The sequence below is a fragment of the Eptesicus fuscus genome, chromosome 1, assembly GCF_027574615.1.
Source record: "Eptesicus fuscus isolate TK198812 chromosome 1, DD_ASM_mEF_20220401, whole genome shotgun sequence".
Lineage (NCBI taxonomy): Eukaryota > Metazoa > Chordata > Mammalia > Chiroptera > Vespertilionidae > Eptesicus > Eptesicus fuscus.
Genome location: NC_072473.1, coordinates 113,680,009 through 113,699,923, shown reverse-complemented (window position 1 = coordinate 113,699,923; position 19,915 = coordinate 113,680,009). Strand labels below are relative to the sequence as shown.

The 19,915-nt window shown below is 46.0% G+C and overlaps 1 protein-coding gene across 1 annotated transcript; it reads right to left on the bottom strand.

Annotated features, from left to right (window-relative positions):
* Positions 1-1,358: 1,358 nt before the first annotated feature.
* APLN (apelin) lies at positions 1,359-7,345 on the bottom strand. The gene is made up of 2 exons (XM_008153903.3): positions 7,279-7,345; positions 1,359-1,525 (listed from the first exon to the last, which is right to left on the bottom strand). Exons 1-2 carry the CDS (start codon positions 7,343-7,345, stop codon positions 1,359-1,361), a joined length of 234 nt encoding a protein of 77 aa, XP_008152125.1.
* Positions 7,346-19,915: the final 12,570 nt, after the last annotated feature.

Sequence of the window (19,915 nt, the reverse complement as noted above, 5' to 3'; positions counted from 1 at the left end):
CTTGCTGTGGGGGGCAGAGGAAGTTGGGTAGCAGTGAGTTGGGAGGAGTGTTAGAAGACACAGTAAGATGAGAGAAGTGACAGAGTGCTGTGTGCCCCTCTCCCTTGCCTCATCTTTAACCAGGCCCAACATGGGGATGAGAAAGTGACCACAAAGCTATTCTTCCTCTTCTTCAATGCTACACCCCTCCCCTTCACCAGAGCACCAACCACCCACACACACACTCCAATGCCCTCAAGGCACCCTGTCCACATGCCAAAGCCCCTGGCCTCTAACTAAATTCTCTCATTGCTCATCTCTTTACTTCCCTCTGGAGGCCTGCTAAAGGTCCAACTGGCATGAAAACCTGGGATCTGCTGGAGCCCATTGAAGAAGGGAGTGTTTCCATGCAGCCCCCAGGGCAAACCTGAGGAAGGGAGGGCTGCTTGGAAGTTGGGGTATTAGGTGGGAGAGGTGGATACTAGAGCAGGACGAGATCCAGAAAAAGGACGGCCTTCCAGTGCTGGGTCTCCAAAGTCAGTCCAGAGAAGGGCCACGTCATTCAGGGATGCTGGTGGGTGAGAAGAGCTGGGACCATCAGCAGCTAGGACGTGTGCAAGATGAGAGGCAAATGGATATAAGGGCTCCAGAGAAGCAGACCAATCTATGGAGTAGAGAGAAGTGCCTGGGGGGCGGTGGGTAAGTACTTGAGGGCCCCTTCAGTCCTAAAGAGACAAAAATGATCAGAGAGAAATCATTGACATGTTTCTGTCAAAGCGATCACCTGGGGAAAGGAGGAGACAGCCTTCATTCTGCAACTCCTCCCCCCCCCCCCGCCCTCCGCTCACAACCCTAAACCTAAATCCCAAAGCCTCTGAGTTGGTGCCACCCTGTCCTGCTACAGGGAAAGAGACAACATGCCAGGGACAGACTTAGGCCCTGCTCTCTCTGCTGTCACCTTTGATTTTTCTCTCCTTCCCTGGGCAACTCTTCTAATTCTCTGCCTGCTGCCCCCAATGCTCTCTGTCCCCTCCCTCCTCCCGCTCTCTGGTCAGGATCCACAGCTCATCAAGATTCCCTAGGACTTCTAGAACTCTCCAACTAGGTCAGCCTGCCCAACCCCAGGGTGGAGGGGAGCCAACACCCAACTCCTGGGAAGCCAGGAGATTGGCTCCCAAGTGCCAAGCCCCTCTCTGGGTCTGGGTCTCCTTCAAAATGAGGGGGTGAGATGGGTGCCCTGTAAGTCCCGTTGTATGTGATGCCAGGACTTCTTGGGGCAGGTGTCTGACCAGTGATGAGCACAGGGTCACCCAGCTTCCAGGCTGATCCTCCCCCAGCCCTCCCACACCACCCACTGACCAGAGGCTCAAGTACCTGCTTCAGAAAGGCATGGGGCCCTTATGAGAGAGGCGTGGCCGCTGGCGGCGGAATTTTCTCCGACCTCCCTGCCAGGGCCCTGGTCCATTCCTGGACCCTTTGGGCTGCACCAGGTGGTGGATATTGCCTTCCTCCAGCCCCTTCTTGGCAGAAGGCTGTGGCAGGGGCCCTGCAAGAAAGAGAAAGCCTGTTAACAGGAAGGCTGGTTCAAATAAGCAGGGGACCACAGACCACAGGCCTGTGGCAAGGGACAATCTTTCCATGAGGCGGCATTCCTCAAAGCTTTTCTTTGTTTTTGTCTTCTATATTGATGAACAATTTGCAATTTTTACACTGTCCTGGGGGAAATGGAACCTACCTCACATCTTGAAAGTTATGGAACTCAGTTTATGTCCTTTTGACAGTCCTGTCATGTTTTTGGCAGGCACAAACTTGCTATTTGTTTAGAACATAATTAGAGGTGCAGTTTGGGATACTGTGCCTGTACTTGGCTGGGGCACAGCAGGCAATAAAGCCCCCTTGCAACTGATACACTAGAAACATTTCAAGCACACAACACATCAGTGAAATAAATGCCTCCACCACCACGTACCCATCACCCAGATTCAAGAGGGAGTCACATATGCTGTTGTTATCCCTTTTCTTTTTTTCTTTTTTTTCTTTGCTGAAGTACTGTAAAGCCAAATCTGGAACATCATGTCATTGTACTCCTAGGTCCTTTGTTACGCGATGGCCCACTTTTTTTTTTTTTTAATCCTCACGTGAGGATATTTTTCCATTGGCTTTTAGAGAGTGGAAGGGAGAGAGAGACAGAGAGAGAAACATTGATGTGAGAGAGACACATCGATCGTTTGCCTTTGCACACACCCCAACCAGGGCTGGGGATCAAGCCTGAAACCTAGGTGCATGCCCTTGACCAGAATCGAACCTGAGACCCTTTAGTCCCCAGGCTGACACTCTTTCCGCTGAGCCAAACCACCTAGGGCTGAGATGGCCCACTTTTGAGTACTGGAGATCTCATACCTCACCAATGTTTAGGCATCTCCTGGGCTCACATCTCCTGTGGGAATGGCTGGTGGAGGGGAAGTCCTCTGACTCTTATGTGTGCCTTATGCTGGGTTCTACTCAGCCTGTGACCAGATTTAGAGACCAATAAATATTACATGAATAAATGAATGAACGAATGAATGAATGCATGAATGCATGAACAAATGAGTGAATGGCCACCTGAAGCAGCAAGTCTGTGCATGAGGAGAGGGCTGGGCTGCTGCAGTCGGCACCTCCCCTATCTCCTTTCATATCACATGCCCATCCTCTACCTGATGCAAATTCCTGCCATTTCAATCCCAGTTGGCTTCTCTTCTGCTCTCTTGGACCCTGCTCTGCATCTGTTCACATTTGGCTTAGAGTAGAAGCCTTCTGATGCCAGACCAAGCCCTGGCAGTAGACTTCAAGTGGTGCTGGGTGTTCCTGGTTTCCATGAGGCAGAAGGCACATGGGCCAGCTCTCATGGAGGCTGCAGTCCAACCAAGGAAGACTGGAAATAGGCAGAGCAGGTAGATGAGATGGTGCTAGGCAAGAGGCAGTCTGGCAGGGTGCTCATGCAATGCCTAGTATGGGGCTGGCCTGCAGAAATATGGCTTCCGAAGCAGTGATCAGAAATCCCAGCCTCTCTTCCCCAACATCATTGGATTTACCTTCAGCTACATCCCTCTCCCTGGTGCCCAGTTCCACCCATCTAAGAATCCCCACCACTAGTTCAATTTCCATATAACCCCCCAACACACACACCTCGTTGGCTGCCCCTGGCCATTCCTCCTTTCCCTCCTCCCTGCCTCCAGCATCCTTCCTTGGTTCCTTGGCTCTTGTGATTCCTCCTCCACTTGCATACAATTTCCAATTGTTGATCCTCCTCTTGGGTTGAAAGTAGGTGAAAAGTGATAGTCCGGAGAAAAGTGATAGTCCCATTACAACCTTGCTGTTTACCAGCCACACTTCTATGCTTCTGGTTGGGATGGGTTAATATGTCGACTCCTCCCCTAAACCCATCACCTAATGAGAATTAAAATATAAATTAAACTTCCACTTTAGGGCAGTAGGCATGGACAGGGGCCAGGTGGTCACTTCCAACTTTCATAGAGCTATCTACCCTCTCAGTTACACTGGCAAAGGGTCTGGGCCAGGGTGGGCAGGGAGGAGGGAAGGACCTTCACTAAGCCCCCTTCCCGAGCTGCTTCAGCTTCTTCCCTGTGCTTCCGGGTCCCCTCCAGGCTCTCCTTGCCCACTGAGGCCAATAAGAATAATGCTGATGAGGATGCAGTGCCAGAAAAATACTCAGGGCATGAAGGACTGTGCTGAGAATGTGGCCAGGCACAGGGAAGGATCCTAGGAGCTTTGACAATGTAAGCAAGACCTTGGTTCTTGCATCCCTGCCAACTACTGGGGGTGGAGTGGGCATGGGGCAATGGCACAGGCTATGGCCAAAGGGTACAGTAGGCATGGAGAAGAGAGGCACAGTGCCTGGTGCATCATTTCCAAATGCTCAACACCCAGGACTGTGAATGTTGGTGGGAGGGTAGGGGTGATGGGTCCTAAGCGGGGAGGGAGGAGAGAAACAGGATGGGAAACAAGGATGGTGCCTCAGACTCTGGCCAGGGAGAAGTCTAGACTCTAAGCCTGCAGAGAACTCCCTGAGCTGATTGAGAATTCAACCAGGCCCTGGAGATCAGCCACTCAGAAGCCCCTAGCATCTTGCATCCTATCGGGTGGGGCGGCTCACTGTCCTTGTAACCGGAAGTCTGCAGCTCCTCCAGCACCCTGATCCCATCACCCACCTGTTTCCTACTTTTGATTCTGAGTCTGGCTCACACTAAGATAAGCAGACACCTGAAACCCAGGCTTTGTCCTGTCCAAAGGGACTTTTAAAGGCTGTTAATTCTCATCATTGCAGAGGTCCTGGTTATACAAAAGAATTACCCTTTATAAATGGAGGCCTTTCTCAGTGCACTTGGTCTCTTCCAACCCATTTACTACTTAATGGGAGGCTGGAGCGATCCTCCAAAGAATCTCCAGGCTAGAAGGACTCAGCCATCGCTCTCCAAAGTGCCACCAGCAATGAAGCCCCAGCATCTCTGCTCTGAGAACCACAGTCAACAATGAACAGGGTTTGATTTTCAGGCTGCCTGAAGTCCAGGCCTGCCAGTGCACAAGGAGTTACCTGTGACTTTTCAGGAACACCAGCCGCACCAGGAATGATGCACCTGTTTTTCCTCTTGTCATCTAGCCTATCTTGTGACAGCTTTAAAAGCCCACATGGGTGCTCTTGTGGGGACCCTGTTGGCTATGCCCCTCCACTACTCAGGGTCCTGCATGTGTTTCCAGGATGAAGCCTCCTTCGTTTGCCCAGCCCCTCCCCATCCCAGTGCCCTGAGTGATCTTCTCATGCCAGCTTTGCCACCCTTGGACATATTACGCTCTGGCAGCCTGGCCTTCCACTTGCGTTAGTCCTGTGCCACTGAGAGGCCTGACTCAGGTTACATGGATGCTTAGCACATAGGAACTAGGGATGGAGCTGTGATTGCCCCGCCCTAAGCGGGAGGGGTACAGTAGGCTGTTCTCATACTATCACTGTGACTGCAGGCAGTTGAGCTGGGCCTGGAGAGGGGGAGGAGAAGGAGAAGGAGAGAAAGAAAAGTACTCAGACAGAGAACAAGGAACACTTGGCCCTGGCCCAGCAGCTCTCAGACTCAAAAGAGCAAAGTGTATCCCAGGTCAGGAGGCAGTGGAGGAGTATGTGTGTACTGGGTGGAGGGGTGGGGGGGCATTCCAACTCAGGACAGAGTGTGTTGTGGAGAAAGTATGGTTTTCAGGTTTTCAGGCCTGGGACTTTGACTGGGGACTCTGGGTGGGGAAAGCAGGCAAGTCTTGGCCACGGGAAATGTGGTTCTCGGGTTCCTGTTTCTGACCCAGGACAGAAAGCAGGAGGAATAAGACATGGGTATCTAGACCCTTGGCTGGTTGCCACCTGTACGGAGGTGCCCGTCCTCGGCTCCAGGAGAGGTCATGGGGTGGAGAAGGCAATGAAAGCTTTGGGAGTTTGCTGTGCTAGGCTTAAGCAAAAGGTGAAGGCAACGAATCGACCCAAATCAGGATAGGTAGAAGATAGATAGCCTAATGAAGAAGGGTGAATTAAATCAAGAAGTGGCAGGGTTTGGGCCAAACATAGTGTCCCCTCCCTCTGAAACCAGCTCTCCCCTTTACCAGTACTGCCCTAACAGCTGGACCCCAAAAGGGCTCTAGTGGTGGCCAGTTGGCCAAAGGTCTCCCCATAGCTTCTGGGGAAGCACCAGCTATGCAGATCAGGCAAACCCAGCTTCCTCTGGAACACCATCTCTGCAGCCGCTCTTTCTTCCCCGAAGGCATCACCTTGGACTATTTAGCAGTAGTGGTGTCTGGTGGGTGTCTTGTCTTGTCAACTGCACTGGATAGTAGGCTCATAGACGAGGCCCAGGTGGTGTCTTTTATTCATATCTTTTGCTCTCTTCCTGCCACTGATTGCCTGACAGGAGTTTCTAAGGATAAAAGTCTGCTCCCTTCTTAACAAGGAGGTGGCTGACTCAGAGCTCAGGCCCTGAGAGGAAGACCACTGGACAGCTAGCTGAAGGCAGGCGATGCCAGACTCAACCAACGCGCCTTTCTGAGGAGCCAGGCAGTGCTCCAGGGCCAGGGCAGTGTCATAAGACAAGAGCAGAGAAAGGAGGGGACCTACAAAGAGAGAGAATTATAGCCGCACTGGGCCCCTCAGAGGTTCCTGGGCTGCAGGCCATTCTCCTGCTCTGGAGAGTCTGGAACCAAGTAGGGCCCTGTGCTCTTCCTCTAAGGAAACTTGCTGCCCTGCCCTCTGCTCCCCTCTGCTCCCACCTCCTGTGACTCCAGTCCTAGCATGGGCATTAATCCACCTGGTCTTGGCCTTTCTTTCTGTGGTGCCAGGCAGGCAGCAGCAGTGTCAGCCAGATCACAAGACTGTGGCAGCTGGAGGTGGGAGCTGGCAGCCTCAGGACACACTGATACACAGAGGACAGGCAGCAAGGGTTGGGACTGCTAGGGCTCAGGGAGGGCAAGGGAGTGCCAGTGCCAAGTGTGCCAGGTGGGGGATGTGGTGCAGGTGGGGGCAAAAGGACTCCCCCTCCCTGAGCTGCATGGAGGCATCAAGTTAGGCACTGTTTCCTGGTTTGGTGCCTGGAGACAGGGCACTAAGGTGAAGCATGCCTGTACCTGGGGCAAAGGGGAAGCTGAGCCAGGATATCAAAGAACAGAGTCTGTGGACCTCCTGCGCAGGAGCAGAAGAGACCAGACAGGACATTGGAGTAAGTGTGGAGAGGACCAGCTTGGCTGCCTCTGACCACATGCAGCTGAAGGAGCGACAGCTGGGCTCCACTCCCCCACCGCTCTGCTCCTGCCTATGCAACAAGTGTCACATCTGCATCTTGGCACATCATCTCCAGTATCTTGCCCCCTAGAACCAGACCAGCCAGCGGTTCCAAACCTCCAGGGTCCAGAAAACCTTGAACAAGGGAGCCCAGCTCACCAGGCTCAGGTCAGTTCACTTCATTGACCCACAAGGGGAGCAGGACATGCCCCTGCCACCCTCCACCACGTGGGATGTGGAGCCCGGGACATGGGGAGCAAGCCAGAGGCCCTGAGCTTCTAGGACTGTGAGGGGCAACCAGGAGGGGCAAGGTGCCGGTGGGGTGATGCCTGAGACCAAAGCCGACAGATCCCTGCCCTGGGCGCTCTGTCACTCTGCGGCCAGTGAGAGGCTGTCTGGCGGGCGCCGGGCTCCGGGCTCCGGGAGGCAGAGAACTCGGCACAGGCAGCCGGAGAGCAGGAGGGAAGCGCGGGTTATCGGAGGCACGCACTCACCTCCACACACCGAGGTCAGGGAGAGCCAGAGCAGCAGGAGCGCCTGCACGCACAGCCACAGATTCATGCTGCTCCTCTAGCCTGGCCAGGAGGAGGGGAGGTGGAGAAGTCGGGCGTCCGCAGGCCAAGAAAGGCGCTCGCCTAGGCTCCTGTGAGCTGGTGGGCGCGGAGCTCGCGGGGCTCCCGGGCCGCGCCACAGGCTGGCCGGCCGCGCGTGCTTGCCTCTGCCCTCTCCTGCAGCCTATCCCTCCTTGGAGTGGGCAGCGCCGCCAAGCTGGCCTCAGGGGCTCCGGGAAGGCAGCGAGCTCTTTCCAAAGTGGCTGGCTGCTCAGCCGCGGCTCCAGCTGCCCGTGGTCCAGGCTGCCAGTGAGAATGCTCCCTACTCACTCTAGGGGCTGCATTTTGTAGCCTGGAGCTTGGCGGAGAGCCCACTTGGTCATGTGGTCATCCGGAGAGCTGGAGGGAGGGGGCCAGGAAGAGGGAGAGGGGGCGAGCCTCCCGCACCGCCCCCCTCCAGGCACGCACTCTGCAGCCCCGGCCTGGGCGCCAGAGGGAACCTAGAGGTGGCCCCACAACAAAGGCTGCACTGCGCTCTGACAACCCACAACTGCTTCCCAGACAATGCCCGCCTGTCTGGGGCCAGAGAGTTTGGGAAACCTGAAGGATTTCAAACACAGGAAGAATTTGGGGCGGTAGAGGGGCACGCTTAACCCTTTCTCACCTCGCTTACTTAACAGCTGTCAAGGATCCTGGACGCTTTGAGAAGGACCCGGCCCAGGCTGCCCAAACTTACAGGGAACATCTCTGACCCTCTCCCTCTCCTTACCATTTTCCATCAGAAAAGGCTTGGCAAAGATTCCCACACACTGGCCCTCCTATCTCCTCTGAAACTTCAACCAGGTTTGATTATGACTGCCCAGGCTTGTGCCCAAGACTGCTTAATTGCCCAATGGCCCCAGGAGGCACCCTCTACCTGAAATGCCACCACTCAGCCCTCCCAGCCCCTGTGTTCTTCATTCTTGTAGCTGCACCTCAAATCTCATCTTACCCAGAAGACTTGCCAGGATAACAAACACTCCAGGAGGGGCTGCCCTGGGTTCCTCCTCACTGCAGGGACACACAGCAGCTGCTATGGCGTCCCTTTTCCTGTTTCCTATCATTGCGAGACAAGGGCAGTCTACCCAAGTCCAAACAGTCTAGACTGGATTCACTTTGCCTGTACTTGGGATTCCCCTTTGTAAGTGGGTCCTGAAGTTGTTTGCCTTCCCAGACTAGACTGTCAGCTCCTACGGCCTGGGAACTCCCAAGGGAAGAGGCTGCCTCATTCACTGGACTTGGAACCCTCTAAGATGGGACCCTGTCTTTTCATTCTTCTGCATCTCTCCAAAGTCCCCAATATCGGACTCAGCACATAGGTGGCACTCAACACATGTTAAAAGACTAAATTGAAAGGTGTTTCTACATTTCAGCAGGCCAGGCAGTTTGCTTGAAGTGTTAAGTCCAGCTTTACACAAAAAAATACATTGGACAATGTGTATGTGTGCCATCAGAGATTAAATAAGGAACTTGTGTGCATATATGCATAGCCCATAGACACAGACAATAGAGTGGTGAAGGCCTGGGGTGGGGTAGAGGCTGGGTGGAGGGGGGCAAAGGAGTAGGGAAAATGGGGGACATCTGTAATACTGTCAACAATAAAATATATATTTTAAAAATATATGAGAGTCCATGGTACATTTAAAATATGTTTGAAATGTTAAAACAATCCAGCACATGCACAATTTGTTTACAATCAGTCTCCACCATAATTGTCAGCTCCACAAGAGAGGGCTCTTCACATTGTTCACAGCTGTATCACTATATTCCCTGGGATATGGTGCTCAGTACATACTTTGGAATATATAAATAGTAATTTCAAAAACATCCCTTTTGCCTAAATCAAGGTAGTGGGAAGGGAGTAAAATAGGGTTCATGTTAATAGCCTGTGGCTCATTAGCTACATTCCAGTGGGAAAAAGGCACCTATGAAGTAGTTCTATTCCTTACCAGCCCCATTTTACAGATGTGAAGCAGAGCATCTTCATTCAAAAGGCCCAGGCTGTGAACAGTGGGCATTGGTAGCTGAGATCATCTTCCCGGTGTTATTTACCTGGAATGAGTCTTCCAAACAGGAGGAAAACCACCTGGGTCTCTAGTCTCCACTCTTATCTGCTATAGAGTCATACTGTCATCACCTAAACTTACAGGTCTCATGGGAATGATCATCTCCACCTTTCCCCCTTCAGTGCTGCTATGGGATTAAATGAGATAATGTACCTGAAATCACTGTGCTAATGGGAATAAACCCTTGTAAGGTTATTTTTAGGAACCATGATACTCTAATCCCTGATTAAGCCCATATACCCTCCAAATGAGTGCCCCCCATAACTACATTAATAGAAACATTGATATGCAATGATAGCTTTGTGAGGGTGTGTAGGAACTATTTGCTAAGTGGTTAGAGCTACACTTTCCCTGTCTAATTTCCTAAAAGTGCCAATCTCTGCTGGAGCTAATCTGATGAATGCACTTGAGCCAGGGGGTTAATAATAGTTATTTGAGGTTTTGCCTCCCAGGTATAGTTTGCATTTTAGCAGGGCCTTTGGGAGACAATGTCCTGCCCCAAGGTAATATCAGGTTCCACTCTTTTGAGCAAGGAGACACTTTATTGACTCATTTCACTGCTCTACATAGAGCTCACTGTGCTTCAAAGTCAACTCAAAAGGGATTCCCTCTGGCAACTTATAATCCAACTTTCAACATGCAGGTCCAGCCACTGAAGCCTCAGAGTGCAATCCTGTTGCAGCCCATTCCTCTCTGCATATCCCCACAGATGATGATGATGATGATGATGATGATGATGATGATGATGATGATATAGCTAAAATTTATTGAGCATATGCCATGTGTCAAGTACTGTTATGAATACTTTACATGTATTAACTCATTTAATCCCCACACCTATGAAGTAGTTCTATTCCTTATCAGCCCCATTTTACAGATGAGGCAACTGAGGCTAATAGAGGTTAAGTAATTTTCCCAGGCCTGCCTAACTTCAAGGCCCACACTTTTTCTTCACTGGGCTTCCAGAAGGAAATTCTCACTTACCTGGGTCCATATATCATTTGATTTGCACTTCTAATACCTAACTTATACTGTCTTGAATCAAATTAGGAAGCAGTGAGGCATGGAGGTTAAGCACATTGGTTCTGGACTAAGGCAGCTCTGTCACTAAATAGGTAACTTCAGGCAAATTATGTGGCCTTTCTGAGCTTGGGTTTCTCACGTAAAAAGGGGGTTATTACCTAGCTCCCAGGGTTATTGGAAGGATTAAATAAATCAATACCTATAAAGTACTTAGTACAGTGCTTGATTTTCCTACTAGGTAAGCATTATATAAATGTCACATATTCTCATAAGTATTTGTGTATATGTCTTACCAATACTATGAAATAGTAAGACTATGTGTTCTCACCAGCAGTATTGGTGCTCAAAGAAAATGCCCAATTAATGTTCATTGAATACAGAAAGGAACCATATAGTCATACTGTGGGTTTATGCTGCATATCAAATGTCAAATAATAGGATACTTTTATTTGGGCAAAATCATTTCAACTTGGCCAACATGTTCTTAGATGAGTCAATACTAACAGTTAGAAATAACAAAATTGTGAACTCCCTCCACCCCCAATTGTAGTGCTTGTTTTTACTGGAGTAATGTAAAAAGTGAAGTGGAAAGAGGATATCTGGAGAACAATGAGCCTGGCCAGTAATCAGAGAAATCTCATAATAGAAAGAGCCCCAACCCCTCATTATGCATATGGAGAAACTGAGGCCCAGAAAGAAAAAAAATTACTTGCCTAAGGTTGTACAGAAAGCTGGTGGCAAACTCAGGACTGGGATCTAGGTCTAAGTAACTCCTATCTCCTGTTTTTCCCTCTGTGCCTTCCCAGCATAGATATCTTACCAGCTGAGCAGTGACCCAGTAGGCTGGGAAGGCACTCTAAATGGCTTTAGTTGGGCACAGGCCTTTTATTCCACAATACAACCCTTCTAGAGCACTTCATAAATAGAGTTTCCCCAATATCGTTCATCCAATTTGTTCCCTATGACGTAAGCTAAATTAATGAGCAAAGAAGTTCAGTAACAGCAAAAAGTATTGAAGAAGAGTCTCAAAGCTGCTACTCTCTGTAGCTACTTAACAGGAACTTGAAAAACAGCAAAAGAGGCCAGCTGCTTAGTTGATGCCTCAGTAACTAACTCCATGACAAATGATCTTTGCTTGGTTAAGCACCAGTAGAGAACATGAATTTTCACTGTCTCACTACTATTTGTCTTTGTAATTCAGCTGACTAGAGTTGAGCTTTCTTTTATTTAATTAAATTTTTATCATCTTAATAATTTTTTTATTTGGGCTAGATTTCTTTTGTTGTGGTTGTTATTGCTGTTATTGCTCAGTAATGCACAGTATTTATTTTTTTCTTTTTACTTTTTGACCCTCTTTACCCATTTCTCCCACCTCCAGCACACACCTCTGGCAACTACCTCTCTGTTCTCTGTATCTATGAGCTTGTTTTAATATTTTATTTTTATATTCCACATACACGAAGATCATATGGTATTTCTTTCTCTATATGGCTTATTTCACTTAGCATAGTGCCCTCAAGGTCCATCCACGTTGTCACAAATGGCAAGATTTCATCGTTTTTTATGACTGAACTAGAGGCCCGGTGCATGAAATTCGTGCACTCGGGCGGGCGGGGAGGGGTCCCTCAGCCCGGCCTGCACCCTCTCACAGTCTGGGAGCCCTTGGGGGTTGTCTGACTGCTGGCTTAGGCCACTACCTCCATTCACAGAGAGTGGGCCTAAGCCATCAGTCGGACATTCTTAGCACTGCTGTGGAGGCAGGAGAGGCTCCTGCCACTGCAGCTGCACTCACCAGCTGTGAGCCCAGCTTCTGGCTGAGTGGTGCTCCCCTTGTGGGAGCACACTGGCCACCAAGGGGCAGCTCCTGCATTGAGCGTCTGTCCCCTGGTGGTCAGTGCACATTATAGCCACTGGTCGTTCCACCGTTCAGTCAATTTGCATATTAACCTTTTATTATATAGGACTAGAGGCCCGTTGCATGAATATTTGTGCAATAGGCCTTCCTTCCCCTGGCTGCCGGCACTGGTTTTCCTCCGGTACCCTGGACCCAGACCGCAGTGGAGCCAAACCTTCAGCCTTCAGCCTTCAGGCTTGGCTCTGGCCGCAGCGGAGCCTTCAATCTTCAGTCTTTGCTCTGTGCCTGTGTATGCAAATTAACCCACCATTTTATTGGGCTAATTTGCATGTTCACTTCTGATTGGCTGGTGGGCATTGCAGATGTATGGTCAAATTGCATCTTTCTCTTTTATTAGTGTAGATAATACATATATCACAATTTCTTTACCTATTCAACTGTCAATGGATACTTAGGTTGTTTCCATATCTTGGATATTATAAATGCTACAGTGAGCATAGAGGTGCATATATCTCTTTAAGATAATATTTTTGTTTTCTTTTGATAAATACTTCGAAGTGGAATTGCTGGATCATATTGTAGTCCTATTCTTAATTTCTTTGAGGAACCTCTATACTGTTTTTTATAGTCACTGCACCAATTTACATTCCCATCAACAGTGCACAGGGGTTCCCTCTTCTCCACATCCTTGCCAACACTTGTTATTTCTTGTCTTTTTAAAAAATATATATTTTTTATTGATTTCAGAGAGGAAAGGAGAGGGAGAAAGAGAGAGATAGAAACACCAATGATGAGAGAGAATCATTGATCAGCTGTCTCCTGCACACCCCACACTGGGGATTGAGCCTGAAATCTGGGCATGTGCCCTGACCTGGAATCATTGTTGTGAGTTTTTAATCATAAATCAATATTGAATTTTGTCAAATGAATTTTCTGCATATATTTAGATGATCATATGGGTTTTTTCTACTTGTATTTTGTTTTAATGTTGAAAGTATTACATATGTCCTCCTTTTTCTCCATTGACCCCATCTAGTCTACCCCTGTCCTCTATGTTCATACGGTTTTTATTCTTCATTTTATTAATGTGGTATATCACGTTGATTGACTTGCAGATATTGAACCACCCTTGCATTCCTGGAGTAAATCCCACTTGATGATAGTGTATGATCCTCTTAATGTATTGTTGAATTTGGTTTACTAATATTTTCTTGAATATTTTTACATCTATGTTCATCAGGGATATTGTCCTATAAGTTTCTTTTCATGCAGCATCCTTGTCTGGTTTTGGTATCCAGGTAGTACTAGCCTCAGACCAGAGCTGCCAGCACAATGCTTGCCATAGAATACATGCTTAAGACCAGAGCTGCCAGCACAATGCTTGCCATAGAATACATGCTTAAGTTATATTCAGCAATCAACTTTCCCATTTTGGGTGTGCACCATTTTAATTAGAGAACATGATGTTAGTTATGCAGAACCTAGACTGGAACTTAGTCTATAAATCAAGAGATGCTCATAGCCATTTGGATGACAAAAACTGGCTGTTGGGATTTATTAGACTTTGCTAGGGTTTCGTCATTTAGCTGTATACTTCTCTCCTCGCCTTGGTGTCCAATGTACCCTAATCCTGGTCACAAACTACAAATTGGATCTAACCCTAGCCACAGATGGAGTTCTTGTTTTACACACTTGCCCTTTACCCAAGCACACAGATACTAACCATTATAAGGTATTGCTTTTGCAAAAATTAGAGAAGTAGCAATTTTGAAGCATAACCAAACTACCTTTATCCGCATCCTTGGCATTTAATACTATATCAGTCCCATTGCACACTAAATCCTTCCACAGGGTACCTTTCAGCCACTCCCAAATGGGCTCCAAATGTCCCAGAAATGCTTATTCCATTTATATGTTTCTTCCAACTTTTTCCAAACTACATGCATTCTCAGATTCTCTTATCAGAGGTTCCCTCATACTAGTAGATACACCTCATTTGACACACTAGTAATGTCCATGAAAAATATGACAATGGAATTCAGATAATCAGCGATATTTCAAATGTCTTTAAAGAGTTCACTGTTCACTAGTGAGATAAGTCCTAAGAGGAATCCTCCAAGAAGGTGAAGAACTGCTTCTCTGCCCCACCACCATCCCAAGCCCGCAGAGTTGCCCCCTTTTCCTGACATCCTGCCAGATTGCTTCTGTTCCTTTGGTCTCTCCCAGAGCCATGCAGGTCCCCATTTCTCTTGTTGGTCTTTGAGAACAGTTCTATTTCCTCTGCACATCCTCTATGACGTCTTCCAGGAGCCTCCATCCTTCCTCTCCTCTAGAGTCTATAAATACTCTGGTTCCCCAGGGGAGGCATGCAAATTCCTTCCTCAAGCAGCAAGGCCCTGTGAGCTAGGATAGCCACACCCAAATGAACAGGTTTATCTCCAAGGGCCAGTGGGCTATTGCACCATTCTTCCTCTTGCTTTGCTGTCTAAATTTATCTGGGCTTACATCAGGTGGGAAATTATACAATCTCAAATCTGGCACCTTTGTGTGCTGAGCCAGAGCAGACTGTTGAAAACTAGGTATTGAGTCTATGACCAGTTTGGTTATGGGTTTAGAACTTTAAGATAATGAAGTTAAAATCAGAGGGATAATCTGGGGCAGCTTTGCTCCATCCCAAATCCAAGTTTGTACCCCAAAAGTGATCAGAGATTGGCATCAATCACCACATGGGTCCTAACCCTGGCCACAGACTGAGATCTTCTTGGCTTCTCACTTCATCATTCATACATTTCCTGAACACATAAAGAGTGAGTTCAATGATATACTAACTTGGAAAAAGGTAACACTTTTGAAAAAAAGAAAGAAAAAGAAAAGTAGCCTTTATACAGCAGGATCCCATGTATTAGTTTCCTGTGGCTGCTGTAACAAATTATCACAAACTTAGTGGCTTAAAACAACAGAAATTTACTCTCTCTCAGTTTTGGAGGGCAGAAGTCTGAAATCAAGAAGGTGCAATTCTTCCTTGCCCCTTTCAGCTTCTGATAGCTCCATGCATTCCTTAGCTTGGGGCCGCATCATCTTCACGTGGCCTTCTCCTCTTTTGTCTGTGTGATCTCCCTCTGCCTCTTCTAAGGACACGTGTCACTTGACTTAGGCCTACTCAAATAATCCAAGATGATCTCATCTTGAGATTCTTAACTTAGTTACATCTGTAAAACCTTTTTTCAAATAAGTTTACATTCACAGATTCCAGGGGTGAAGACATGGACATATCTTTTTTTGGTGGGCCACCATTCAACCCACTATACCCCACTACCTCCATTCACATCCCTGCCATGCTGAAATAGAAAGAGCATGAATTTTCTGTCAATTTTACTTCCAAATATCTCTCAAATCTATGCAGTCTCTATGTTTCTGCTGTCTCATCCTCATTCAAACTCCATCATTCTCCATAACAACCGGTTTGGTCATGCCAGTCTACTATGCTTGAAAGCCTTCTGTGGCTCCCCATGGCTCTGGGGATCAAGACTTAACTATTGGCCATGGTCTGCAAGGCCCTGCATGATCTAGCTCCCATCCACCTTGCCAAACTCCTGTTTTGCCTCATCCCCTCTTTTTATCTTGCAAAGCCATGTCCCTTATTGTCATAATGCCTTCCTAATACTTTTCCCTCCTTTTGAAGAGCTATCCTCCCCACCCCATCTTCTCCTGACTAATGTCCATCAACCATCAGCTCAGCTATAAGTTCTAATAACTGTTCACCAAGAGATACTTTCCCTGGCCCCCATTCTCCTGTAATAGCATCTTTTAAAGTTTGCAATTAGGTTTGTGTGGAATTAATGTTTCCACCCATCCACCTAGCCCCCAACTAGACAGAGCTCCACAAAGGCAAGGGCTGTGATTATCTGGTTTCATTACTATGTCTTTAGCATCTAACCAGTGTCTGACACATAATAGGTGTTCAATCATTATTTGAATAAATATATTATATAATTAATTAATCTATACATATATATTCTAATCCCTCACGTTCCTCTCCTAACAAAATGAGAGAAACAATGCCTAATTCACAGGGTTGAATAAGAATAAAGATGAGATAATGGAGAGGAAGGGACTATAAACCATGAGATTCCTTACTAATTTAAGGAATTATTATGATATTGATTAATGTAACCAGCCTTTAGGGGGACAGGGAGGTGCACTACATAGGGCATAGGGGCAGCAGGAGAAATGAGGGTGGAAGTGAGAAAGGATATTTGAGGTCTACATTCCTCTGAATAAGAAGAGTTTCTGTGGCTCTGTCGTGTAGGATAAAATTACAAGAACACTCAATTCCCCTGCTTTAAACTTGAAGCTCATAACTTATCACCCTCTGGGATCAAAAGAAAATACCAGGTATAAATATTGCCTGAAGTCACTCTTGGCATTTAAGGTTTTAATTGTCTTCCTTTAAAGCATATGCTCCAGGTGCTGGCTGAGGTTAGGGTGACAGACTCCTGGACTGGGCCCATCTCCACTGGTGCTTCCCATCAGGTGATCTGTCAGCCATGGCACTTGCTTGAGGCACTGCACAGCTGACAAATGACTTTTTAAAGAATGCCTCTTGGCTTTTTTTTTTCTTTCCCTTCCTTACCTTCTTGGCTTTCACTGCTAACAGGTGGGGAGGGTATCACCTCCTTCTTCCTGCCCCTCTAGCACGTCCATCTAAAAGGCATCCCTGGGGGCTTGACATTCCAGGTCTTTAGTTTCTTACATTGATTTCCTCAAACCCCATCAAGTCATAATCTCCTTTCCTGCAGGGAAAAGACACTTCCACCTCTTCCTCCATATCCTCTTAACTCCTTGTCTTGGGTCAAGAGACCTAAAAAGGCCATTTCTCATTTCCATCTTGTCTTCCATTGTTTTCTCCCCTGGGATGTCTCTGCATTCATGGCCCTGAGATGCCTCACTGGTCTGGAATGTCCATGGCAAGCCAATCCTCTGAATCATAGACTTAAAGAAATCGGAAAGAGCAGAGCTCATTAGGCTGTCATTTCCCCAGTTTCCTCCACTGACCTGGATATCTTCCCATTGGCTTGATGATGTCCTTCCCTGCTCCATCGTCTCACTGGGCTTTGAGCTATGTCTATATGGTCCCAGAAAGGTGAAGAAAAAGGCATGAATCTGAGTAATCCAAGCAAAACCCCTGTATTGTCTCAATGATTTGGGCATCCTAGTACAAAACACTATTTTGGTACAAGATTTCAGAATAGTTACCTCTGATAGGTGCCATGAACTGGAGCTGGAAAGGACTTTGCAGCTCATCTGTTCAAAGACTTACTCCTCTTTTGGTTTATATCATTATTGAGTTATAATTGACAATTTGCATGCCATGTAAAATATTGTTACAATTTTCTATGTTATGATATATGCATACCTCCATGAAACCATCACTGCCATCTAGTTTCTATCACTCCCTAAAATTTTCATCTGGCCCTTTGTAATTCTTCGCTTCACCCCCTCCCTATTCTCCCCAGGCAACCACTGATTTGTTTTCAGTTACTATATAGTTCTATATAGTTTTCATTTTCTACAATTTTATATAAATGGAATAACCCAATATGCATTTTTGCTGGTTTCTTTCACTCAGAATATTTATTTTGAGAACCATTCATGTTGTTGTATGTACTAATAATGTCATATGTCTAATTTTGGCTATTGTGAAAAATGCTGCTATGGACACTCATGTACAAATTTTGTATATATGTATGTCTTCAATTATCTTGGGTATATGCCTGAGTATTTACCTGGGTCATATGATAACTCTATGTTTAATCTTTTTAAAATTAAAGTATAGTTAGCATACAATATTATATTAGTTTAGGGTGTATAACATAGGCGACTTGACATTTATATACCTTAAAATATTTAAGCAGCTGTTCAGCCCCACCAGTTAAGTGTGAGGTTCTATTTTTCTTCATCTCACCATTTTATTATTCATGGTTTTTTTATTTTAGCCATCCTAGTGATGTGAAATGGTATCTCATTGTGGTTTTTATTTGTATTTCCCTAATTATCACAAATATTGAGCATCTTTTAATGGTTTTATACATCTTCTTTGGAGAAATATCTATTCAACTTCTTTGCCTACTTTTAAAATTGAGATATAACTCACAACATGAAATACACCATTTTAAAGTATACAGCTCAAACCCTAGCCAGGTTGGCCCATTGGATAGAGCATCAGCCTGCAGACTGAAGAGACCTGGGTTCGATTCCGGTCAAGGGCACATGCCTGGGTTATGGGCTCAATCCCCAGTAGGGGTGTGCAGGAGGCAGCTGATCAATGATTCTCTCTCATCATTGATGTTTCTATCTCTCTCCCTTCCTTTCTGAAATCAATAAAAATATATATTTTTAAAAAGTATACAACTCAGTGCAACCATCATCACCACTATCTAATTACTGAACATTTGTGCAACCATCATCACCACTATCTAATTCCTGAACATTTTCATCACCCCAAAACAAACTCCATGTCTATAAGCAGTCAGTTCCAATTCACCCCCCTAGCAACCATTAATCTACTTTATAGCTACATGAATTTGCCTCCTAATACATTTCATATAACTTGAATCATATAATATGTGACCTTTTGTGAATAGCTTCTTTCACTTAGCATAATGTTTTCAAGGTTCATCCATGTTGTAGCTTGTTTTGGGACTTTGTTTCTTTTTGTGGCTGAATAATATTCCAGTGTATGAATATACCACAGTTCTTTATCTATTCACCAGCTGATTGACATTTTAGTTGTTACCACTTTTGGACTATTATGAATAATGATGCTATGAATGTTTGTGTATAAGTTTTTCTGGGAATATGTTTTCAGTTCTCTTAGGTATAGAGTGGAACTGTTGGATCATAGGGTAAATTAACATTTCAAGGAATTGCCCAAGAGTTTTCCAGAGCAGCTATACCATTTTACATTCCTACCAGCAATGTATGAGAATTCTAACTTCTGTACATTTCCCCCAACCATTTATTTTCCATTTTTGTTTTTATTATAACCATCCTAGTGGGTGTGAAGTAGTATCTCATTATGATTTTGGTTTGCATTTCCCTAATGACTAATGACTTCTCATGTGCTCTGATCTTTATTATTTTCTTTCTTCTACTTACTTTGGTTTAATTTGTTTATCTTTCTCTAGTTTTATGATGGAAGCAGAAAATCATTGAGACCTTTTTTCATTTCCAATATAGGCATTATAGTGCGTTCCAAAAATTCTGACATGTTGTGTTTTTATTTGTACTCATTTCAAATACTTTCTAACGTTCCTTTTAATTTCTTTTTTGCCCCATGGATTATTTTAAGGTATGTGATTTAGTTTTGAGATATTTGAAAAATTTCCATAAATCTGTTATTGGTTTCTAATTTAAATTTATTGTAATCAGATTTATTACAATATTTTTTACAATCCAATTTATTGTATAAATTCGATTATTTTTTTATTTTTAATCCTCACCCAAGGATATGCTTCTTGATTTTAGAGAAAGGAGAAAAAACATTGATGTAAGAGAGAAACATTGATTGGTTGCCTGATCAGGGATGGAACCCACA